At 32.9% G+C, this 20,821-nt stretch overlaps 3 protein-coding genes across 5 annotated transcripts; 1 reads left to right on the top strand and 2 right to left on the bottom strand.

The window, feature by feature from the left end:
* Window positions 1–621: 621 nt before the first annotated feature.
* LOC111303541 (E3 ubiquitin-protein ligase WAV3-like) lies at window positions 622–5,388 on the bottom strand. Of its 3 annotated transcripts, none has more exons than XM_089742549.1 (2): window positions 4,353–5,388; window positions 622–2,929 (listed from the first exon to the last, which is right to left on the bottom strand). In XM_089742549.1, exon 2 carries the CDS (start codon window positions 2,900–2,902, stop codon window positions 995–997), a length of 1,908 nt encoding a protein of 635 aa, XP_089598675.1. In that variant the 5' UTR covers window positions 2,903–2,929; window positions 4,353–5,388; the 3' UTR covers window positions 622–994. The 3 variants fall into 3 exon arrangements, with proteins under 3 accessions (XP_089598675.1, XP_022755627.2, XP_022755628.2); XM_022899892.2 differs by having other exon boundaries at window positions 5,097–5,388; XM_022899893.2 differs by having other exon boundaries at window positions 4,018–4,424.
* Window positions 5,389–12,991: 7,603 nt separating this feature from the next.
* Window positions 12,992–16,042, top strand: LOC111304300 (lysM domain receptor-like kinase 4). The gene has a single exon (XM_022900841.2). The coding sequence runs from the start codon at window positions 13,628–13,630 to the stop codon at window positions 15,515–15,517; it is 1,890 nt and encodes a 629-aa protein (XP_022756576.1). The 5' UTR covers window positions 12,992–13,627; the 3' UTR covers window positions 15,518–16,042.
* Window positions 16,043–16,513: 471 nt separating this feature from the next.
* Window positions 16,514–18,531, bottom strand: LOC111304299 (alpha carbonic anhydrase 7-like). Its single transcript, XM_022900840.2, has 7 exons — window positions 18,374–18,531; window positions 18,050–18,267; window positions 17,596–17,702; window positions 17,393–17,495; window positions 17,108–17,275; window positions 16,960–17,013; window positions 16,514–16,772 (listed from the first exon to the last, which is right to left on the bottom strand). The coding sequence occupies exons 1-7, from the start codon at window positions 18,462–18,464 to the stop codon at window positions 16,686–16,688; spliced, it is 828 nt and encodes a 275-aa protein (XP_022756575.1). The 5' UTR covers window positions 18,465–18,531; the 3' UTR covers window positions 16,514–16,685.
* Between the last annotated feature and the right edge of the window lie 2,290 nt (window positions 18,532–20,821).

Raw genomic sequence — 20,821 nt, 5'->3', positions numbered from 1 at the left:
AGTTTATTTGGCCCAAGCAAAACAAAACAAATCCCACACATGCAGCCATTTAACACTAGATACAGAGATCGACATTTAAATTTGAAGCTTAATATAGTGTCTTTAATGGTATAAACCTGAGGATTGATGTGTTGTCAGTATCTCCAAAACTAAAGCAACTGCAAAATGCATTTACAATTTCCGAGTGAAATCCAGTAAAAGACATTGCTGCCATTGATGCAGTACAAGATATTTTCATCGTCACCCGAGAGCACTTATTTTCATGGTATTTTCATCCTTATCAAAAAGAATTCAGATTTAGCCATTGATAGACTGATTGTATTTCTTAGTTGATGAACTTAAAAATCTAGTGAGTAAACTTATAGGCCTACCAACCTGACGCACTTGCTGAAGAATAGAGTGACAAAAAATATCCAGTGATGGAGGGATACCACACAAAATAGATCTTTCTCGTACATTGGTGTGAAGTCATAACGGAGTTGCTGGACAAAACGGAACAACCTTGTAGAAATGTTACAATATCTTTTGCACCAGCGACACATTCGATTACATAAGAATAAAGCATATGCTTAGCGTACTTTGGTTTACCAGCAAATTCCCAAGAGTATTAGACAAAAGTCGTGAAAAAAGAATCAAAAGCAGATATACCATACCATATATTTGAGTGACGAATTCAGCCCAAGTATCCCACAATTACATGGCTATACCTTTTTTCTAGGATAAAAAAAAAATACATTGCTCCCTATGTACGATGCTCCATTGTCCATCATCAAAATATGTAAACACCTCACTTCCGGATTTCCCCTTTATCTCCCTCTCAAACCAGTCATTTCAATTGTCTCCAATTTTTATTAATTTACTTATCAGAATAAGAAAATATACCCCCCAGTTAAAAATACCGAGCCCTTTTTGTGCTACTCCAATTTATACCCCATTTCCCAACCCACAAAGATGAATGTAAGGAGAGTAGAATTTTCGAAGATTTCGCCAATGATTACCTTGGCTTTGGACGGCCTGGAAATGACTGAGCTTGTCGAAGCTTTCGTTGTGGAGGGTTCCCAAAGAACATGGTCTGAGAACGGGTCACCATGTCTGTCATGGTAGGGGTCTGGTATGCTTGAACTAGGCTTGTACTATTGGTGGAATCACCCCGTGCAGTTGCTCTCTGCCAGGAATGTGAGCTCAAACCTGACAACACATAAGCCCTTCCAGATGACTCATACACTCGACGGTTTGCCATTCTTTCTTGCATCTCCTTTAGCTCAGCACATAGTGCGACACATAACCTATCACCAGCCCGTGCACAAATGGTTTCTGATAAAGCCCTGCGACAACTCTCAAGCAGAGAGACAGCACCAGTTAGATCACCACGTTCAGCAGCAGCTCTAGCCTCGGCCATTGCCTCCGCCACGCGGAGCCTGCTCCGCTGCCTGTCTACTTCCATTGATACTACTGGTTGTCCAATTATTGTGGGCCTCAGGATCTTTACTTCATCAGCTTCTTCCAAAGACACCATCTCTTTTGATATGGGATCTCTGTAAATACATCTAACTTTCAGCAATGACATCTCATCACAGGATTCATCAACTGGAACATTGACGGTCACCAAAAAATCTCTTTCTTCTTCAGCATACAAGTCACCTACATCAATAAAACCTGTTTTTGCATCAGCCATCATGCTAGTTCGATAACTCCCAGCCTTTACCGAATTAATTAGCAAATTTGAGTGAGCACACTCAACTTTAACAGATGCCTCCTGCACTACCACACTTAAAAGCCCTCCAATGCATTGGGCAAACGCATCTTGGATGACACCCTCAGCTTCTATGAAAGAAAATGTACCCCCAGATATCTCAGAAATTGAATGCATTGAAGCAGCATCATGATCTGCACCAAACCCAAAGGTATGCACAGGGATACGGTGACCTGCCCCACCATTGTGATCAATTGAGATAGGAAGAAGTGATTTGTAATCTGCCCTGAAATGAGCTCCATTAGGACTTGTAAATGTGTAAGTATCCTGCCCATCCGATAATAAGATGATACTTCCAACTGGGTTCTTCCACTTGCGATCTACTATCACCTTGGCACCTTTCCTAAGCCCTTCAGCAATATTTGTCCCGCCATTTGAAGTAAGAGAGTTAACAGCCTGCAACGCTTCCTGCCGTCCAGTCTCAGTCATCTGGCGAAGAGGAAAGAGGCGACGGGCTGTGGAGGAGAATGCTATAATAGAAAGCCGGTCAGAGGGTCCAAGATGCTGAATGACAAACCCCATAGCTCGTTTTAGCAACGCAAGCTTGGTACCAGCCATGCTGCCACTAACATCAAGAACAGTGACAAGGTCAACTGGGGCACGAGAATTTTGAGTTGTGGAGGGAAATATAGTTTGATTTCTGGCATTTTGCCCTCCACTTGTATGGGGAGCCTTGAGATGGATTAATATGGCAAAATTATTATGACAGGTTGCTTTTGGAACGGCTGAAACTTCTGGATACATTTTAACTTCTATTGCTCCAATAGAATTTTTCTTAGTAGAATCCTTAGCCAAGACATTTTCTTCAGTAGTCTCATGCTGCTGATCTAGGACTTCATCATCATCAAAGGTTCCTGGCTCAGAAGCATGGAAAAGAGAAGAAATCTGCCTAGTTGAATCTAACCGAGGGGAAGGTATCCCTCGTACGACAGTCATCCAGGCATCATCCCCAGGCCAATCCGCGGGGTTGATTCTATATCTTCCGTTGGGAAGATCAGAAGTAGAGCTCTGAAAGGGGATTTCCTTCCATTTTGCTCTGCAGACTGGACAAATCTGATTTCCATGTTTCACATTAGAAGTTATACATTGAAAGTGGAAAGAATGGGAGCATTCTGCTGTGAAAATAGCCTGGCCTGGACCTGGTTTCATTGTTGTCAGGCATATTGAACAGGTTCTCTGCAGTTTGGAAGGACAGGTAGGTGAGAAAATAATACGAACCACGTCTGAAGTAAAATAAGGTAGCTAAAGCAAAGATTTAAAGCAATTACTATACTAAATGACTGATAAATTTTAACATCCCCTTCCCTAAACAAAAAACGGATCCTAGAGAAGACAATCTGCAGTATTCCAAAACTCCAGCTGCTCAAGGAAGCTAGAAAACGGTCACAAATAGGAAAAGAATATCACTCTTTATATCATTTAATTCACCATAATGTATGTTGATTCCGAAAGATGGATTAACAACCAAAAAGAATACTCAAAGATTACAATGTGGCTTCACATGAAACAAAATCACAGCTGAGCAATTGATGTTTTCCCCCTTTTGATAAATCATAGCAGCTGCAACCAATATATCAGACAATCTTATATATCAAATATTCATACCATGGAGGGATTTTAGAAAGGAAAAAGTAATTAAGCGCCTGACAGCACTAGCCAAGATGATATTTGTACAAAGATTTTTGTGAATTTAGTATAAAGGGTGCATCAAATTACAAAAACATTTCCCAAATAGCACCATAACTAAAACCATTAGGCACTTATCAACAAATTTCTTATTCCCCAAGTGCTACAGAATTTAAAAAAGGACAAAAGGAGCTAGTTGCAATTCATGGGCATCAAAGTTGCAGATAGCTTCTAGAAGAATTCAGAGTCATATTTTCTAGTCTTAACAGATATAATTTCTCTATTCTGGTTCAAATCCATATCTAACTCACTTGAAACCTAACACCTAACAATTACCTTTACATAGTAAATAATCTAGTGTTTCTGGATAAATGTGAAATTTCAAAAGGTCAGTATAGTGCCCATCACTGACTCTTTCTGTCACTATACAGCTCTATTATTGAGACTGGCGCATGAAAAGAAGAAATAGAATGCAACCTATCCACATGATAAACCACACTTGATTTTAGATAGGGTTAACGGCTACATTGAAATTGCTAAGAAACTAAAGCTAACACACCATAAAAATAGGTCAATTGTAAATAGTCAAAGCATTAAATAGGACATATAAAGAATTCAACAAAAAACTAAGGGGTGACCTTCAAAAGTAAGAATGATCAAACAACCGTCTCAAACTACTGATGAACCTTTCAAACCAAATAACCCAAAAAAGAAATTAAAAAAATACAAAGTTCTTCGAAAGAAGTGGAAATGATGGGGTTTGGCCTAAAATTTTTATTTTCAATCTCCATTTGCCATTATTTTTTTTTTCTTGCTGAAGCTTATTAGAGAAAAAGCTCACAATCAACGGTTCACAGCCGTTTACAAAATTATCATCGAAAGTAGAGATAGAAAAACTTGTGCAAAGCACTTTTCCATCAAGGTGAAAGTGAAGGACAAAGAAAGGGGGAGAGAGAAAGAGAGTACAGCATACAGCAGGGTATTGTATTCCTTTTCTAAAGCCAATGGGCAATGGTCCTTAAAGGGTCTAGTCCACTTTATCCTCACATTGCCTCCCTATGGCCTTACGGGAGAGTTGAAGACAACACAACACCAACTACCCATCTTCAGAAATTTCAGCATCAGCACACTATCACAACACAATCCCCCACCACCCCTACCCCACATGATAAGAAGCCTTGAAATTTGAAACCAGGTAGAGATTTATATAGGTAAAAATCACATATCTACAGAAAATAAAATAAATTAAAGCTTGACAACATTAATAGTAGTTCTTTTTATTAGTATAATATTTTATCCCCACACCAACCTTCACATTTCATACATTGAATTTGAATCCCATTATTGAAGATGAAGATTAGATAAAAAAAAACAAAAAAATGTAGGCAAAGAACACAACTGACACTAACAGTAATTTGAATTAAAATAGTAAAAATTTATTCACCTTTCACATAAAACCCACTATCATTCAAGATTAAAAGAAATTAAGTTTTAGATTAAGCTTATTAAAAAAACCAGAATCTCCTCTAAGATCCAGCAAGGGAGAAAAAAATTAAAAACCACAAAACACCAATAATTGCAAATAAAAAAATCAACCAAAATAAGCAAGAAAACCAACTTTAGAAGATCTAAAAAAGATAGAAAAGATTTCAACTTTATCCACATTCAAAAGTTTAAAGAAAAGTGAGTTTGGTAAGAAAACTGGAAAAATGTGGACCTTGGAAGATTTTGAGCTGGATTTGGACAACCGGAGCCCGGAAGAGGAAGGGGTAGGAGTTGTGGGGCGGCACTCGTTGCCTGAAGGAGAAACTGGAGACAGAGGAACAGCATCTGAAGAAAACCTTGAAGGAACATTAGCAGCATTATGAGGATGCTTAATGGATGATGATGATGATGATGGTGGTAATGAATCTTCAAGCTTTTCATGAGGAACATATAAACACATGTTCATGCCAAGAGCCAACTTTGCTTTCCTCCATTTACTACCCATGATATAAAACTTTGGGTTCTCCTTTTTCAGTTTCAAGATCTCTCCTTTGTAGTAAAAGCCGACTCTTTTTTTGGTTTTCAGGATGTTGGAAAAGCAGAGATATTGTTAGGCAAAGGCAGCATTTTGATTGAAAAGAAATAAGGGTATTTTTGTTGTTGTTGTAGCTGTTGCAAGAAGAAAAAGGAAGAAAACATTTGCTTGAGGTTTGGAGTGAATTACATTACAAGTAAGGTTAATTAGAGAAAGAGAGAGAAAGGTATGCTTTTGACCAATTGGGTTTACGATATTGGATCAGAGATTTAGCAGCCTTGTTTAGGGGCTTTTTTTTTTTTTTTTTTTTTAAATCTGATTTGGAAATGGAATGGAGCTGCTGTTGAATAGGTCATTGTCACATTTACTGCAAAATATTTTTTATTTTATTTTATTGTTTTTTCTTACAATTATTTTTGAAGTTCTGCTTTTGAGAATTGCCCTTAACTTTAACCTTGTTTTCATCATTGCCACTTCTTAGTGCTGGCCATTTCGCGCATTTTCTTGCCTTATTATATGTCCTTTACTTCTTTTTTTTTTATGTAATGTTTTATTTTATGTCATATAAATGTTATATTATGCATGATAAATTCATGCTATGAATATGAATTTTATTTTTTATCCAAATTCTAAATTTATTTAACATAGTTTTAATATTATTTTGGTGTAATTGAATTATTGTATTTATCATAAATAAATTCAAGTCAAAAATACTTTATAACCTCGTTAATCAAAATTGTTAAATTTTAATTCAATTAATTTATATAATTATTTTTAAAAAATAATTTTAAATAATTTTAAGTTTTAATATTTGTATTTTTTAAAGTTATTATCTCATATATTATTAAAAAATTTTTAGAGAAAAAAAATGTCTGTCTTTGATATCTACCAGTCATTTTCTCAGCTTACCAAGGAAATGCTTTAATCAATTTACTCGATAAAAGAATGCTGCTTTGTCTTGGTTGGTTTCGAGAAACATGATTAGTCAAAAAACTCAAAATCAGAGCACATGTTCAGCATTTACTGCTCAATTAGTGTTTTGACCAGTTGATTCCTTTTTGGAAAAGCCAAATCCAACACTTCTCCTTGTCCAATGGGGTTTTTTTTTGGTACGATAGCTCCGTGATACCAAAATCAAGGCTTCTTCCAATTCATCCATTCGTTTCACTTTAAAAATCATTTAAAATTGTTGGATAATGGATAGTCTTGATTACAATTTCATCCTTCTAGATTATATTTTTTTACGTGGATAAAAAACCCTCTCTATAACAAAAATAATTTATTTTTATTTTTATTTTTATGTATTTCATATCAAATATAATTTATTAAATTTAAAATTTTTTAAAATAATTTATAAAATACATTTATCATGTTAAAAATTTTGTATTTGAGATTGAATAATCGTAAAATTATAATAAAAAAGAACGATGGTTGGTATGAATTTTTTTTCCCCAAGTAATCTAAATAGCTAAGCCAACCGACTCAACAATGGCAAGATAAGGGGAGAGATGAAAGTCTTACCAAATAGTTTTTCCTCATAAATATATACGTAAAGAGGTCAATTTGCTCATCCTACTTGGGTTGGCTAAATATTCAAACCAACATAAATATGTAGCCACTTGGGTTGGCTATATATTCAAACTAACATAAATATGTTGGATATATATATAGGACAAAAACTTAACTTCTAGCCATTAAACGATATTACAGACTCTCTTTCATTTTACCCAATCTAAAGTCTATTTCGGTTGTTTTTGTGGGTTGTACGTGATGATTCGTATATTTATATTATTTAAAATATTTATATTTATATATTTAAATTATATTTTATATAAAAATTACATATTAATATAAAATATAAATTTTTTTTATTTTATTAAATTTATATATAATTATTAAATTTTAAATCATTTTTGCTTTTGTATCTTTTATTATATCATATTTATATTGTATTAATTATTATGTTTTAAATTATCAAATTTAATTATATATACGTTTGAAGTCACTTTCGAAAACTTACAATTACTCATAAGCAATTATATTCGGTACAACTTTTTTGACATAGGCAGGAAAAAAATAAAACTTACTTGGGCCCATTATGATGGATAGATGAATGGTGGGGATTGCCTCATCATGTTTACCTCCATGCGAGATTATAATTATTTATATTTATAACAGGAAAAACTTGCTTCAAACCTCCAAACCTGCCTTTTAATAAGATTTAAAGTTTAATTTTCACATATATATAATAACTGAAATGGGAAAAAAAATCTTTGTGAAATCACTATATTCGCTATGAAATTTAATATTTTATATATGGTCTGATTTTCTTCTTTCTTCTTTCTTCCTAGAAGCCCAGATTTTTTTTTTTTTTTGTACCTAACCAAATTAAGTTATTAATGTACTTCGATGGAATTGGGTGATCTCCCAAACAAATCCTATCTATGGGTTAAGGAAAAAGAAATGTTAGCAAAGGTTATAAATGCAACATATGCATTTTTCTTATACAAGTTTACGGCCTCGTTTCCTGCTTTCTTCCAAGAAAACCCATTATTTATATTGGTAACCTACTGCTACCTAATTGAGTAATTACGGAAAAAAAATTAGCTAGCCTTAGGTTTAGGTCATGAGTAGGTGTATATATGTTGGGTATGACTGAGGTTCGAATTCGAGATTGTCAGTTTTAAAGCCAACTCCATTATCATTAAGCTAACAATTCATTGGAGTTATGTTTTGATTATCGTACTAACCCTTTTTGTTTAACTTAATTTTGAGTTTAAAGCAGATTATAACCACATTTTTTTGTAACATCTTTTCGTTTGATCAATACCCTTAATTAAGAACTTTGTGAAAAGTTTTATTCGAGTAATATATAGTTGAGTAAACACTCATTCAAATTAGAAGTTTGTGATTTAAATACAAAAAAAAAAAATAATTTGATTTAATTTTAAGTAAAAATAATATAAAAATAAAAAACCTAACTGCTTAAAAAGTTGATTTTACTATTAATCTTGAATTGGGAAGAAAAAAAAAAAAGGAAGGCTAGGGTCATTATCATGCTTGAGGAATAATGGCCACTCATGGCAATTTTGGACCATGGATTCACTTATTGCTCGACTCCAATGGCAAAATCAAAGGGCACTGCACGCCATGATCCTTTCATTAACCATATGATAGACATCAAGTGGGGTTTGATGGACCCAAATGCCAACCATATATATGTAGTTTTATCACCATTTATACTATAACCAAGCCAATTAAAAATGCATGTGGAGCCTGATCTTGTTAATGTCAAATAATATCCTTCGTCACAAGCACTGAAAAGCCCATGTGGAGAGTCCCACCCACACCTCACAAGCTTAGCCAAAGAGATATGTTGACCTTTAATACAACCAGATAAAATCATAGGAGTTTTGATCAATAATTACTTTCAGGGCAAAAAAAGATAATATCACATGCTTAAATTTCCCTTTTTATGTCTCTTTTTAGTGTGCTTTTGGTGCATGTGCATGTGCAATTGCTATGGCATATTACATATAACTAAAAATGGGTTTTAATAAAATTTTTTTTTAATATTGATGTAACAATTAGGAACAAAAATCAGTTAATAGTTAAATAAAAATTAAAAAAAAAGTGGTAATAATTCATGCTGTTAAGCTTCTATAGGCTATGATCAATAGCCCTAAAATGAAATACTACAAAATTAGGGACACTATGAGGAGGTGATGTTCCCTTGGGAAAGCCTGCTTTCTACTTTTTTGTTGACTTTGCCCCAGAAAGTGTGGCAAATTTAGGGCAACAAAAGAGAGTCCAACCCCACAAAAAGGAGCAGTAGGGATTCTTTTACTTGATGGTTCTCTTCTCTCCCACTCACCGTAATTAATTAAAAACCTCTCTTTTCCTCTCTTTCTACATGGGAATCAAGTTGGAAACATAAATGTTGGTCTTAAAAGGAGTTAAATACAAAAGGATCCATTGCCTTGGGTCCCTTGTGCATGTTCTCTTGTAGGGAAGAATAACTTTTACATCTAAAAGATAAAGCCCCTCTCTCTTTTACAAGACCCCCTTAGTAAATGGAAACAACTACTTAAACGACTTGGAATTAAGACAAAATATATATCAATCTTTTATAATCTCCTGCTTGTGTTCTTATAGACCCCCTTAGACAATCCCTCACACGTGTTTTTTACAATTGATTTTTTTTCTAACTAATTAATCTTATTATTTTCTTGACTAATCTTTTGTAGCATATTTGAACAATTTCAATCTCCACTAACTATTGAACAGAGTTGTTGGTTTGAAATTTTGAGTTGGATGACTTCGAAATGTTAAGTATATTGATTTGAGTGTCCTAATGAAACAGATGTTCATTTGAAGTAGTTAAGATATTGGTTAGGTTTCTTGAATTGTAAGACAGGAAGCATGCCTGGATGTGGATGGAAACTTAATTTGAAAGGGGCTCTTTCAATGCTCCATGACCTAACATTTAAGTGAATGAAAATGGTAGAGAAAAAGAAAAGTTGCAAAGTTTGAATGCTAAGAAGGGGTGGAGGAGAGAGGAGAGGTTGTCATGCATGCAACAATGGTGACCAAAATGAATAGCCTTCTCAATGGAGGCATGGTCCTTAGTGGATTTGGCAGTTGTCAAAATTGATTGCTTCCCATAAAAAAAAAAAAAAAAACAAAAAACCTAAAAGGTGAGAAGTCAATGGTATATGATATTAATAAAAGCTACAACTGAGATCATGTTTTTTTTGTTTTCAAAAAAGATCGTATCAAATAATGACAAAGCATTTAAATTCAAAATCTATTGAATGTCAGATAAAAGTATGAATTAATTAAATTAAATTTTCAATTTTAATCCCTTTAAATTTAAGAATATTGAATAGTAACCCAAATGCATTGAAAACTAATATAGCCGACAAAATCATCTGGCCTATATATGTAAAATATATATATCACTATATGATCATATCTTCCAAGTAGTTTAGAAAAGTTCCAATTCTAAAAATATATATTTAATTTGAGGATAACAATTGGAGTTATAAAAAAAAAGGGAAAGTTTGGTCAAAGACTCAAACCTTTAATCATCAGCTTTGGTTTCAAATTCTGAAAAATCTGCTAGCCTTTCTGATCTAACAAAATTAACAAACATTGGTATCATATGAGGTTTCAAAATCAATTTAATACTTCTATGAATTATAAGCTACTTTGAAAATTAATGGCTTCAGTCCAAATTTTTTTAAATGGGATGACTTTGGAATGACAAAACAATAATATTGCTTTTCATGTTGCAAAATAAAGCATGTGGGGACTGCTGAATATGGATTTAGAACCAAAATATTTAGAATTCTATTGATTTTGTCTAGTATGGGCATAAAGCTGTGATGATGTAGAATTATTTGGAATTTTATTTTATTTTTGGCCATTAGTCAAACCTTCCTTTGTTTAATCATAAGCCCTCATTTACTAATGTTGGAAACCAATTGGATGCACTTTAAATGATTTAAAATTAAAACCCTTAATAGCAATAAATAAATAAACCCGGAAATCTGAATAATTTTGTAAAAAGGGCCTGGGTCACCTTTCAATTGAAATTGATCGTATTATAATTGCATCGAATAAAAGAAAGACCAAAGAGTATATAGTTGTGGTCCAATTTTCAAATAGTAAAGGCCCAAAATCACAACTGTCCGTATTTTTTTATTATTAAAATGAACTTGAGTGCACGCAATAGCATTGTCTCCTTAAATCTTAAGAGAACATAAATTCAAGAGAACCAAAACAAGCCACTAATTGAGGCTTTCATTTAACTGCAAAATGACATATTGAGCTTTTTAGAAGATTTAGACTCTAACTAAATCTACAATAAGATATCTTATGTTTTATATGATCAAGTGATTTTAATGATTTATTTTATCGGATCAAGTTATGATTAATTATTTTTTATACTCAAAGTTATCAAAAATTAATTTTTTATTATTAAAATTAAGAATTAAACATTTTATTAATAGATTTTATGATTATTGATATGTTATGATTAAATATTTTTCTATTGTTATTATAGGAGTAATTCTAAATTTATCCAAAAGCTGAGGCAAGTCCTGGTAAAACATGCCTTGACAAGCGATGATGATTTGAATAACGCAAATGCTTCAATCTTTCTTAAAATCGGCTGTTTTGAGGAGGAATTGAAGACAGTCTTGCCAAAGGAAGTTGAAAGTGCAAGAATTGCTTTTGAAAGTAGTAATCCAGCAATCCCAAACAAGATCAAGGAATGCAGGTCCTACCCCTTGTATAGGAGGGTTAGGGTACAGAGTTTCAAACAGGAGAGAAAGTGAGATCACCGGGTGAGGATGTGATAAAGTATTTGTTGTAATGTGTGAGGGGAGGCTGATTGATCCGCTGCTCGAATGTCTCAAGGATTGGGACGGCGGTCCGCTTCCAATATATTAAGAGCAAATTTGGATGCAACTATATTTTTTATGTGGTGTAATTAATTTTCAGCAATTGAAAGTGCAATTAAATTTAAAAAATCATCAATAAAAAATTAATGAGCTATATTTGATTAAATATAGCATATATTTTTTATTAAAATTTTCAAATCTAATATAATTTTTTTTCAGTCACAACTACAACAATTAATTTCATCATTAATCTAAATGAATCATAATGGATCGTAAGAATCCTTCCGCTCGATCCTATTAAAATGTTACCTTTCAAAGCTCCTCATTAAGACTTAATTGACCTTAGAATGCCTTGTGTGCTGCGATGCTGTTCGTTTGACCGTTCAAGACTATTCATTTTTCCAAGATTTCTTTTGTTATGATTTGTATTAAAAATAAAATATTTAGGAATTGAATTTGAAAGAATAAGAATATTTTGATTTTTATATGAAACCATTGTGTTTAATTAATTTTTTGTAAGTATTTATTCATTATGATTTTACTTTTTGGTAATACTTGTTCTTTTAAAAAACAAAAAATTTTAGAGTATATAAAGTAAAATATATAAATTATGAAAAAAAAAATTAACATTCAATTGAGTTATACTAATGTTTTAAAGAAAATAAGTTTTGGTGCTCTTTTGGTCTTTTAAACAAATTAAAATATCTTTTTTACACTTTGAATTTGGACCCATTTGATATCTAGAAATTATTATTAAAAGGTACATTAAAGTTTATGGAAAATTAATGTTATGATTATAAATTATAATAATTATCCTAACTGGGTTCATAATGTTTTTTCTTTTTTGTACATTTAATATTTGTTTTATTTAGTACAATAAAACCATAACTTAAATTTATTAAATATTATCTTTTAAATTTAACTGAACTAATTGAAATAAATCTTGAATTTTATATATTCGGTTTTTATTCACATATATAATTTTAAATTAATAATATACATTTTCATTTGAGAATTACAAAGAGTTATGAGGTGTTTTTTTATTACAAGTAAAAAATTTTGGCTTTGACTCCAATTTGATAGATAGGTTGGAGATTGACATCAAACAATTTCAAGATTTTCAGGGCATGTTCTACAAAATTAGTCAAAACCCTTTTAGATACTTCACTCAAATCATTGAAGATGCAAAGCCATCTGAATCTGTTCCTTAGCGGGCTAATCGAGAGACCAAAACATCAGTGAAATAACCAACCAGTATTATTTTAAACCTGAAATGGTGAACTTTCAAGCGAAACTAACTGCAGATTGGTGGTGGTCTATCTAATGCAATTCACCTAAGTTTGACGTTTATCTGAAGAAAAACAAAAATGGATGGACTGCTTTGGTGTTGGAAAGTTCATGATCAGTAAACAACAAGAAGAAAAGATCCAAAATTTGTTATTGTATTACTTTTAATTATTTCCCAGTTGGCCACTTCTTCTTAGGCCGGCAGTTGATGGCGCTTTCAAATTTGATCACAGCATATTTTTTGTTCAATTATAAGCTACTAGTCTAGGATTTGAATATTGACATATGCCAGGGTGGGGTTATGCCGCTTGAAAAACAAAAAGAATTTAACCTGAGGAAATTGATTACAGATAGATTACATCGAGCAAGGATTTTTCTTTTTTTCAATCACCTGATTCTCCCTTTCCTAGAGGGAGCAGTATTGTAGTATCTATCTGATTATTGTCTTTATTTGAATATCTTGAGGAATTGGCTTTGATATTCCTTGTTGCTTTGTACACTTGACAGAATGTAGCATTTCTTTGTTCGGGTAGAATGATTTATCTCTTGTTTCTTATCTGGATCGTCGCCAATTCAAGCTTTGCACAACAATACTATGACCCGTCTGCTTGTCTATCCAATACGAGTTATCCAGGTTCAAGGTACACCTGCAGTTCTAATCAACAGTCATGCAAAACATTCTTGGTCTACAGAGCCAACCAACAGTTTGGAGTCCAGAATCTGCTGAATATCTCTGCCTTGTTTCGGAGGAAATCTGGTGAGTTGCTTGACTTGAACAACATAGCTTCACCTTTAGAAACTCTCAAACCAGGTAGAGAAGTACTTGTTCCTATAAATTGTTTGTGCTCTGGACAATACTTTCAGGCAAGTTTAAGCTACATAGTCCCTGAGAGAACATCATATTCGGAAATTGCTTGCGGAGTTTTTGAAGGCCTGTTGAAGTCCTTAACCCTGCTCCAGGAAAATCCATCTCAAGGGAATGATGTCCAGAATGGTGTTCAGCTTAATGTACCTTTGAGATGTGCCTGTCCTGATAATTTTACAGGTGCTGGCAGAGTAAAATATCTTGTGACATACCCTCTTCTGGAAGGAGATGGAACAACTCCACTAAGTGAGAAATTTGGAATCTCTGTTGAAGATTTATTGGCAGCCAATCATTTGGAATCTATGTCAACTATTTTTCCTAACACAACTGTTCTAGTTCCTCTGAAATCAGATCCTAAAATAAATCTCACTATCCCAGATTCTCCACCTCCAACTCCTCGTTTTCTTCCCACCATCACAGTTGAAAAAAGAAAGAATACAAAATTGAGGAACTTGTATATTGCAGGATCAATTGTTGGGTTTTTCCTGGTAGGTGTAGCATTGCTTGTTTGTGGATTGTATGTGAAGGTCTTAAAGAAATGGAAGGGAGAGAAACTACAGTCTTTTACTGATAGAAACTCTATACTTTCATGTTCAACAGCCAGAAGCTCTCCTCTATCTGGCCAAACTGGTAGAAGCTCTCCTCGATCCGGTCAAACTGGTAGAAGCTCTGCAAATTCATGTTTATCGCCTGATCTTCTAGCTGGGATTAAATTTTCTTTGTACAACTATGGCATTGAGGATATAAAAAAAGCAACAAATGACTTCAATGAAGATAACAAGATTGGAGAGCAAGTCTACAAGGGGTTGATTGACAATGCTGAAGTCATGATCAAGCAAATGAAATTTGAAGACACTCGCCAGGTTATAGATATGCATTCTAAGATCAATCACATTAATATTGTGAATCTCCATGGTGTTGGTTACGGTGAAAATGACTTTTGCTGGTCATATCTGATTTTTGAACTCCCTAAAAATGGTTGCTTAAGGGACTGCTTATCAAATCAGTCTAATCGTCTCCACTGGAGTCGCAGGACTCAAATAGCTTTTGATATAGCAACCGGTCTTCACTACTTACACTATTGTATTTTCCCATCCTATGCTCATTTGAGTGTCAATAGCAGGAATATTTTTGTAACATCAAAGTGGAGGGCAAAGCTAGCAAATATTGGATCAACTCTTGCTGTCAGCTTACGGAGAATGAATGACGACATCGTTACTGTCAATGGATGGGTTGCTCCAGAGTACCCAGCGCACGGATCAGCTTCTGAAAAGGTGGATATTTTTGCATTTGGAGTTGTTTTGCTTGAGCTGATTTCTGGAAGAGAGGCCACAGAAGGAAATTTGTTGAAAGACTCAATTGGATTTTTGGGAGGGGGAGCAAGTGAAGGAGGTTGTTTTGAACAACTGAGGAGCTTCATTGATCCATCTCTGAAAGAGGATTATCTCCTAGCTGAAGCTTTATGTTTAGCAGTTTTAGCCAAAGCGTGCATAGAGGATGACCCTCTCCGTAGGCCATCAATGGATGACATCATCAAAGTTCTTGGAAGAATGGTATAATGATAAGAAAATGATCAAGAAGCATTCGACCATTCTATTCTCTGCCAGGAATTTAATTTTTTGTTTGTTAATCTTCTTGATGCTAGCTTGCAGATATAATCATCAAATGTTTTCCCCAAAAAAACCCATTAGCCAATGAAATCTTGAAATTCTAAGCATCTTTCTAGTTTACCTAAGTTTTCAGACAATGCGATTTCGTTGATATGTTTGTGCTAAAAATGGCTTTGAGGATATGTACTTACAAAATCAAGACATCAAGACAAAGGTGGTCAAAAGTGGCTTTGGCCTTTGTCGTACATGTTGGCCTGTCACTATCAACAAGCTCCACATTATTTAAAGATCATGAACCACAAACAACTTACATGGCAGTTTCATTGTCTTGATATGAATAAGATCTTGCAATTAACAGGGAACAATACCCTAGTCATTAGATTCCATCTGAATTATTGACAGAATAAGGCAAGAATATATTAGGTGATTTAGCATCAGTTCTTGGTTTCTACTAATTGTTGTTTATGAGGTTAAGGATATTCCATAATTAAGTCTATTCTAGTCTGGCTATTGGTCTGTTCCTTGGAGCAATTGTACATCACAACATTTTTGTAGTGATGATATATTATAATGGAAATTGATTTTGACCCATGATGAGCAATAGTTGTTCCTTGGAGCAATTTTTTATTTTAGATCTTTTTTTTAATTAATTTGACAAAATGTATACATGTCAAAGAGGGAATATACTTGGAAACCATTGGTTCCAAAATCATTTTACCTTCTATTTTAAAAACATTTTTGTTAAAATTATTAAATTTAAAAAAAAGGTTTTAAAAAATTGAAAGGATGTAATTATTTTATCAAATCAACTATTATTTTTTAATTGAGAAGATTCGAACTCAAATATTTAAATGAAGTGGATGGAATCACAATTATATGAAAAAAAAATTATGATCCAAACTAAACTAGATAAAATTTGATAATTGACTATAAAAATTTTGAACATGCAACAAAGAATTCTACGTATATTCAATCAACTCAGTGCTAGTAATGTAGAATGATAATACAAATAAGACGAAATACATAAGCTCGCAAAATTCAAAAGATATAAAATATTCCAAAAAAAATCAACGTATAATCAAATATTTATTTAAATCTGTGATATTATATAAAGATTTTAATTCTTTTCCTTGTCATCTGGTCTAAAGAGTTGAATTGATCGGTTGTTTATTGGCTGCGGTGGTCTTGCATTAGTATCTGAATCCTGCAAGATCAAGATTACAAATATATCAGCCTCTCCATTAATGCAGATATAAATTTTATACACACTAAACATTTAAGACAATCTCCTTTTTGGCCAACACGGATTGTTGATAGAGTTTTTGACTCTTAATTTCAATAATTAGTGTTCAAATCCTGAGAATTCTGAGAAAGTAGACTTAGAAACTTACATCGTGAACGGCCACGCGAAGCAATCTCACTTGCTCCCTGGTTACAGTCCTCACCTGATCAAAGAGGGGTTGGTAACAGTTAAACAAGTTACGTCATATAAAATTAAGAAAGATTATTTGAGTGAGTTAATTAGTAGGTTAAGCAAACCTTTCTGACAATGCTCCACACCACATTTTCATGACAAGGAGGAACAGTTAGAGAGCCAATGTATCTGTAATATTTTCTGCTGCCAATTTTTATGTGCCTTGGATCGATCACACCTACCACTCTCTCTCCTTCCGTGATATCAGTAACGGTTGCTAAATGATCCGACAACTGTGGTAACCAACAAGGCAGATGAGTGGGATAATCATACATGATCAGATCATTAACACAAGAAAAGAATTCGGAAATGAAAATAGTTATTTTGGATAGGTCAACTCTTTTACTTACTGATAACAGGAAAGAATCGGGTCTTCCAATCTTGTACATGATCCCTACTACGGCAACCTGGCCATCTGCACTTTCATGAACCATGTGCACCTCTAGAGCATACCTGAAAAATTGTATTAATTTGAAGGGATCAAGCGATTTGTTCTTTTTTTAATTCTTGTTGTTGGGTCTATGATCAAGGAAGAGAAAAGAAAGTATATTACTTTCTGCCATTGATGGTGTGTTCGGAAGGTGAGTGCCAATGGCACTGTTGGAGTACATACTCAGTACCATTGATCTCTATAGTTCCTGCTCCACCTTCCCATCTCAACTGCATACACAAATCGACTTAAATTAGGGAAAAAGTTTTGATAAAATATGGCAATATGATCTTTAATATGAGAAGAAAATAGTAAGGAATACATGGAATACTTTCCTATTTGATCAGCCCGTAACATCTCACCTAATACAACTTTTCAAATCACGTTTAACAATAATTAAATTGAAAATCATAGACTAGTAAAATCCATATTATAACATATGAACGTAGGGCCATGGTAATACATGGGGCTTTTCTCTGGCTTCAAAAATATTCAAGCTATATATAGGTAGCTAACATGAAATTCATTGGCGTGCATCCACCGAAAAGGAAAAAGAAATGTCCATAAGTTTCATTACCATCATATCATGGCCTCTGTTTCTTAGAGTGGCATTGCTTGGATTGTAGCTTCTTTTAAGCCTCCCTAAATGGGACACTATTTCAACTCTTTCATTCGACATATCAATCGGAGATTGCATTGTTCCATTGCTACATGCAGCCCATTCTGGATGAATCTCTCCCCATCTTGCTGGCCCTCTTCCACTAGTTTCACTATAATCAAACTCACTTTCATCCTCTGCAAACAAGAAGAAAAAGAAATGAAAACTAATCCTGAATATTCACGATGAAAGCAAAATGCAAATATAGAAATGCATGGGATAATAACTCCAAGATTGACTTACCGACTTCTTGAGCTGTTGCTGGGCATGAATGCAAGACGACAAGAACAACGAAGAAAATGCATGCCAAGAGCTGGGTTGTTAGCTTTGCCATCTTTGTTAATGTAACTTGTAATATCCAAGAGACTCTGGAGTTAATTGAAGAATGGAGAGGGGAGGCAACATATATATAGAGTTTAGTTCTCCTTAGAAAAATTAGTTTATTCTTTTTGAAAATGTTGATAAAGAGGGCTTTCTTGGGGGTTAAATTTCTTCCTAGGGTGTGCCTTTTTGGTAGCAAATATGAACACAAGAAATCAACAAGTTGATAGCCTACGTTTTTTATTAGTCATCCAATAAATGGAATTCAGTTTGAAGAAAAGCCCAGGTGTTCTTTGCAGTTGTATGTGCCTTTTCTTCTGCTTTGTCTTAAAAAAATACTTTTTTCGATTGACGTCTAGGCTGACGATGGACAAAAAGCTTTCAAAATCATCAATAGAAGTGTGCTTTTTTCCATTTTCAGAGCCTTCTAATTCAATTCTCGGAAGTTTAATTGAAAGTGACAATAAGAACAAAATAAACTTAATAAGGACAACATCAGTAGCCCAGATTAAAAGAAAATGGAAAAGTCATTGCAAGAAAATTCAGCAATCAATAAGTTGTTGTACAGCACTTTTCTGAGTTATTGAATTTTATGGGTCAAAAATGGCACTGGAAGCAGCCAAATTAAGTTAAAGTTGATTTCAATTTTCAATTCCATTACTTAAATTTCTCTATAATTAATATGAATAGCACAAGAATTAAGAAATTGATCATTTTTTGAAATACCAAAGTCATTACCTACTGCCATTATCGCTTACAATATCTCTTGCCTTCTTTCCTTAACCTTCTAATAATTTCTGATCAAGGCCAGCCTTAACCTTGTTCTCCCTTCTCTCATCCTTCTAATTTCAAAATCTAAAAATATAAGTCATAAGCTATGATCTTCATTCATGAATTACAATATCTCCCATTTTGTCCTACTACTTATATTATTTAAGGATATATATATATATATGTTAATATTAATGATACATTAATTTATTAATACCAACATTACCATCATTTATACTAAATATAAATTAGAAATATTTTGAAAGCCAGAACATATTTTGTTAAAAATTACTTCTATTTGATCTTGATTAAAAAAAAAAAAAAAACCTGATCCAATCTGATTGGATTTAAAAATCAAACCCTTATAACATATAAGGTTAAGTTGAAATCCAACGTCCAAATTAATACTTCTTTTAACACCAAATGTTGAAATAAATTACCTTAATTAATTAATTAATTAAGACCTTATTTGTAATCATGATCATATTCATTGTAGACACCCGGAGTTGTAATTTTTTTTTTGTTAAAAATAAAGATAAAAAAAACCAAAGGAAATCAAAAATTAGGAAAAATTTCAAGTGATTGAGTTGTTATAAAATTATTTCTCTAGGATTATAAAATTTGGTTTAAAATCATAATTGAAATTAAAGTGCAATTAAAATTCTTTTTGATTTATGATTCTAATAATCAAATCCCTATAAATACAAACCCAAATTACGTAAGAAGGATATATAGAGAGATCAACAAAAAGCATACACAAAAATCATAGAGGAAAGTAGTGATTTTTTATTAGAACTTTTTTTTTTGGAAAAATATGAGATTTTCAGATTTTAGTGGACTTTTTTAGTTTTCGATGAAGATTTTGATGAAGTTTGAATTTTCAGTGAGTTTTTCAAAATTCGATAAAAGATTTTGACAAAAATTAAAATTTTTAGTAGTATTTCGAAGAAAAATCTAGAAATCGATAAAGATACCCAGTTTTCGACTACCAATTCTTGAAACCGATGAATGTTCATACGATTGTTCATAGATTTCTAGAAAGAGAGGGAGAGAAAAGAGGAGAAGAAAGAGAATGGGAGAATAAATCTAAAGGAAAAAGGAAAAATTAGGATTTTATAACATCCAGAAATAATGTCGTTTTTGCCTTTATCAAATCTAGGATCTGCGCGTTTCTATTCAAGCTTATCTGACCCGTAACGCAAACCTGTCTTTCACCCGTGTTCCAGAGCCATTGGCTCCAACCAAGCCGAGCCGTAAGCTGAGTCATTTCATCTGTTTTCTCTTTTCGCAGTCAAGCCACACACTTGAGTTGAGCCGAGTCGATTCCTGTTTTAGTATTTTTTATTTTTTATTTTTTATTTTTAAAGTATTTTTACATAATTAAATTTTATAAAAAATTTAAAAAATTAAATAAAAAATAAAACACTAGTAATTTTTTTAGAATAAATAATAATTATCCATAATAGAATTTTTAGAAATTACAAAAAGTTAATTTCTATAAAATTCCTAGGTAAGAAATTTTTTTAAATTTATCTAAAATTGTGGACTAATTTAGATAAAATTTTAATAATGATAATTAATATTTATTTTTAATTTAAA

Source organism: Durio zibethinus, chromosome 13 (genome assembly GCF_047325235.1).
Source record: "Durio zibethinus cultivar Kanyao isolate XHJ-2024 chromosome 13, ASM4732523v1, whole genome shotgun sequence".
Lineage (NCBI taxonomy): Eukaryota > Viridiplantae > Streptophyta > Magnoliopsida > Malvales > Malvaceae > Durio > Durio zibethinus.
The sequence above is the reverse complement of the archived record's forward strand: the minus strand, read 5'-3'. Positions and strand labels throughout refer to the sequence as shown.

Bases quoted from the DNA above. Each gene is read 5' to 3' on its own strand.
- LOC111303541 (XM_022899892.2), bottom strand. From the start codon at position 5,369: ATGGGTAGTAAATGGAGGAAAGCAAAGTTGGCTCTTGGCATGAACATG. The intron at 2,930-5,096 runs GTCCACATTTTT...TCCAAACTGCAG, and splicing joins CCAGCTCAAAATCTTCCAAG to AGAACCTGTTCAATATGCCT.
- LOC111304300 (XM_022900841.2), top strand. From the start codon at position 13,628: ATGATTTATCTCTTGTTTCTTATCTGGATCGTCGCCAATTCAAGCTTT.
- LOC111304299 (XM_022900840.2), bottom strand. From the start codon at position 18,464: ATGGCAAAGCTAACAACCCAGCTCTTGGCATGCATTTTCTTCGTTGTT. The intron at 18,268-18,373 runs GTAAGTCAATCT...TCTTGTTTGCAG, and splicing joins AGCAACAGCTCAAGAAGTCG to AGGATGAAAGTGAGTTTGAT. The intron at 16,773-16,959 runs GTAAGTTTCTAA...TTGATCTTGCAG, and splicing joins TTCGCGTGGCCGTTCACGAT to GATTCAGATACTAATGCAAG.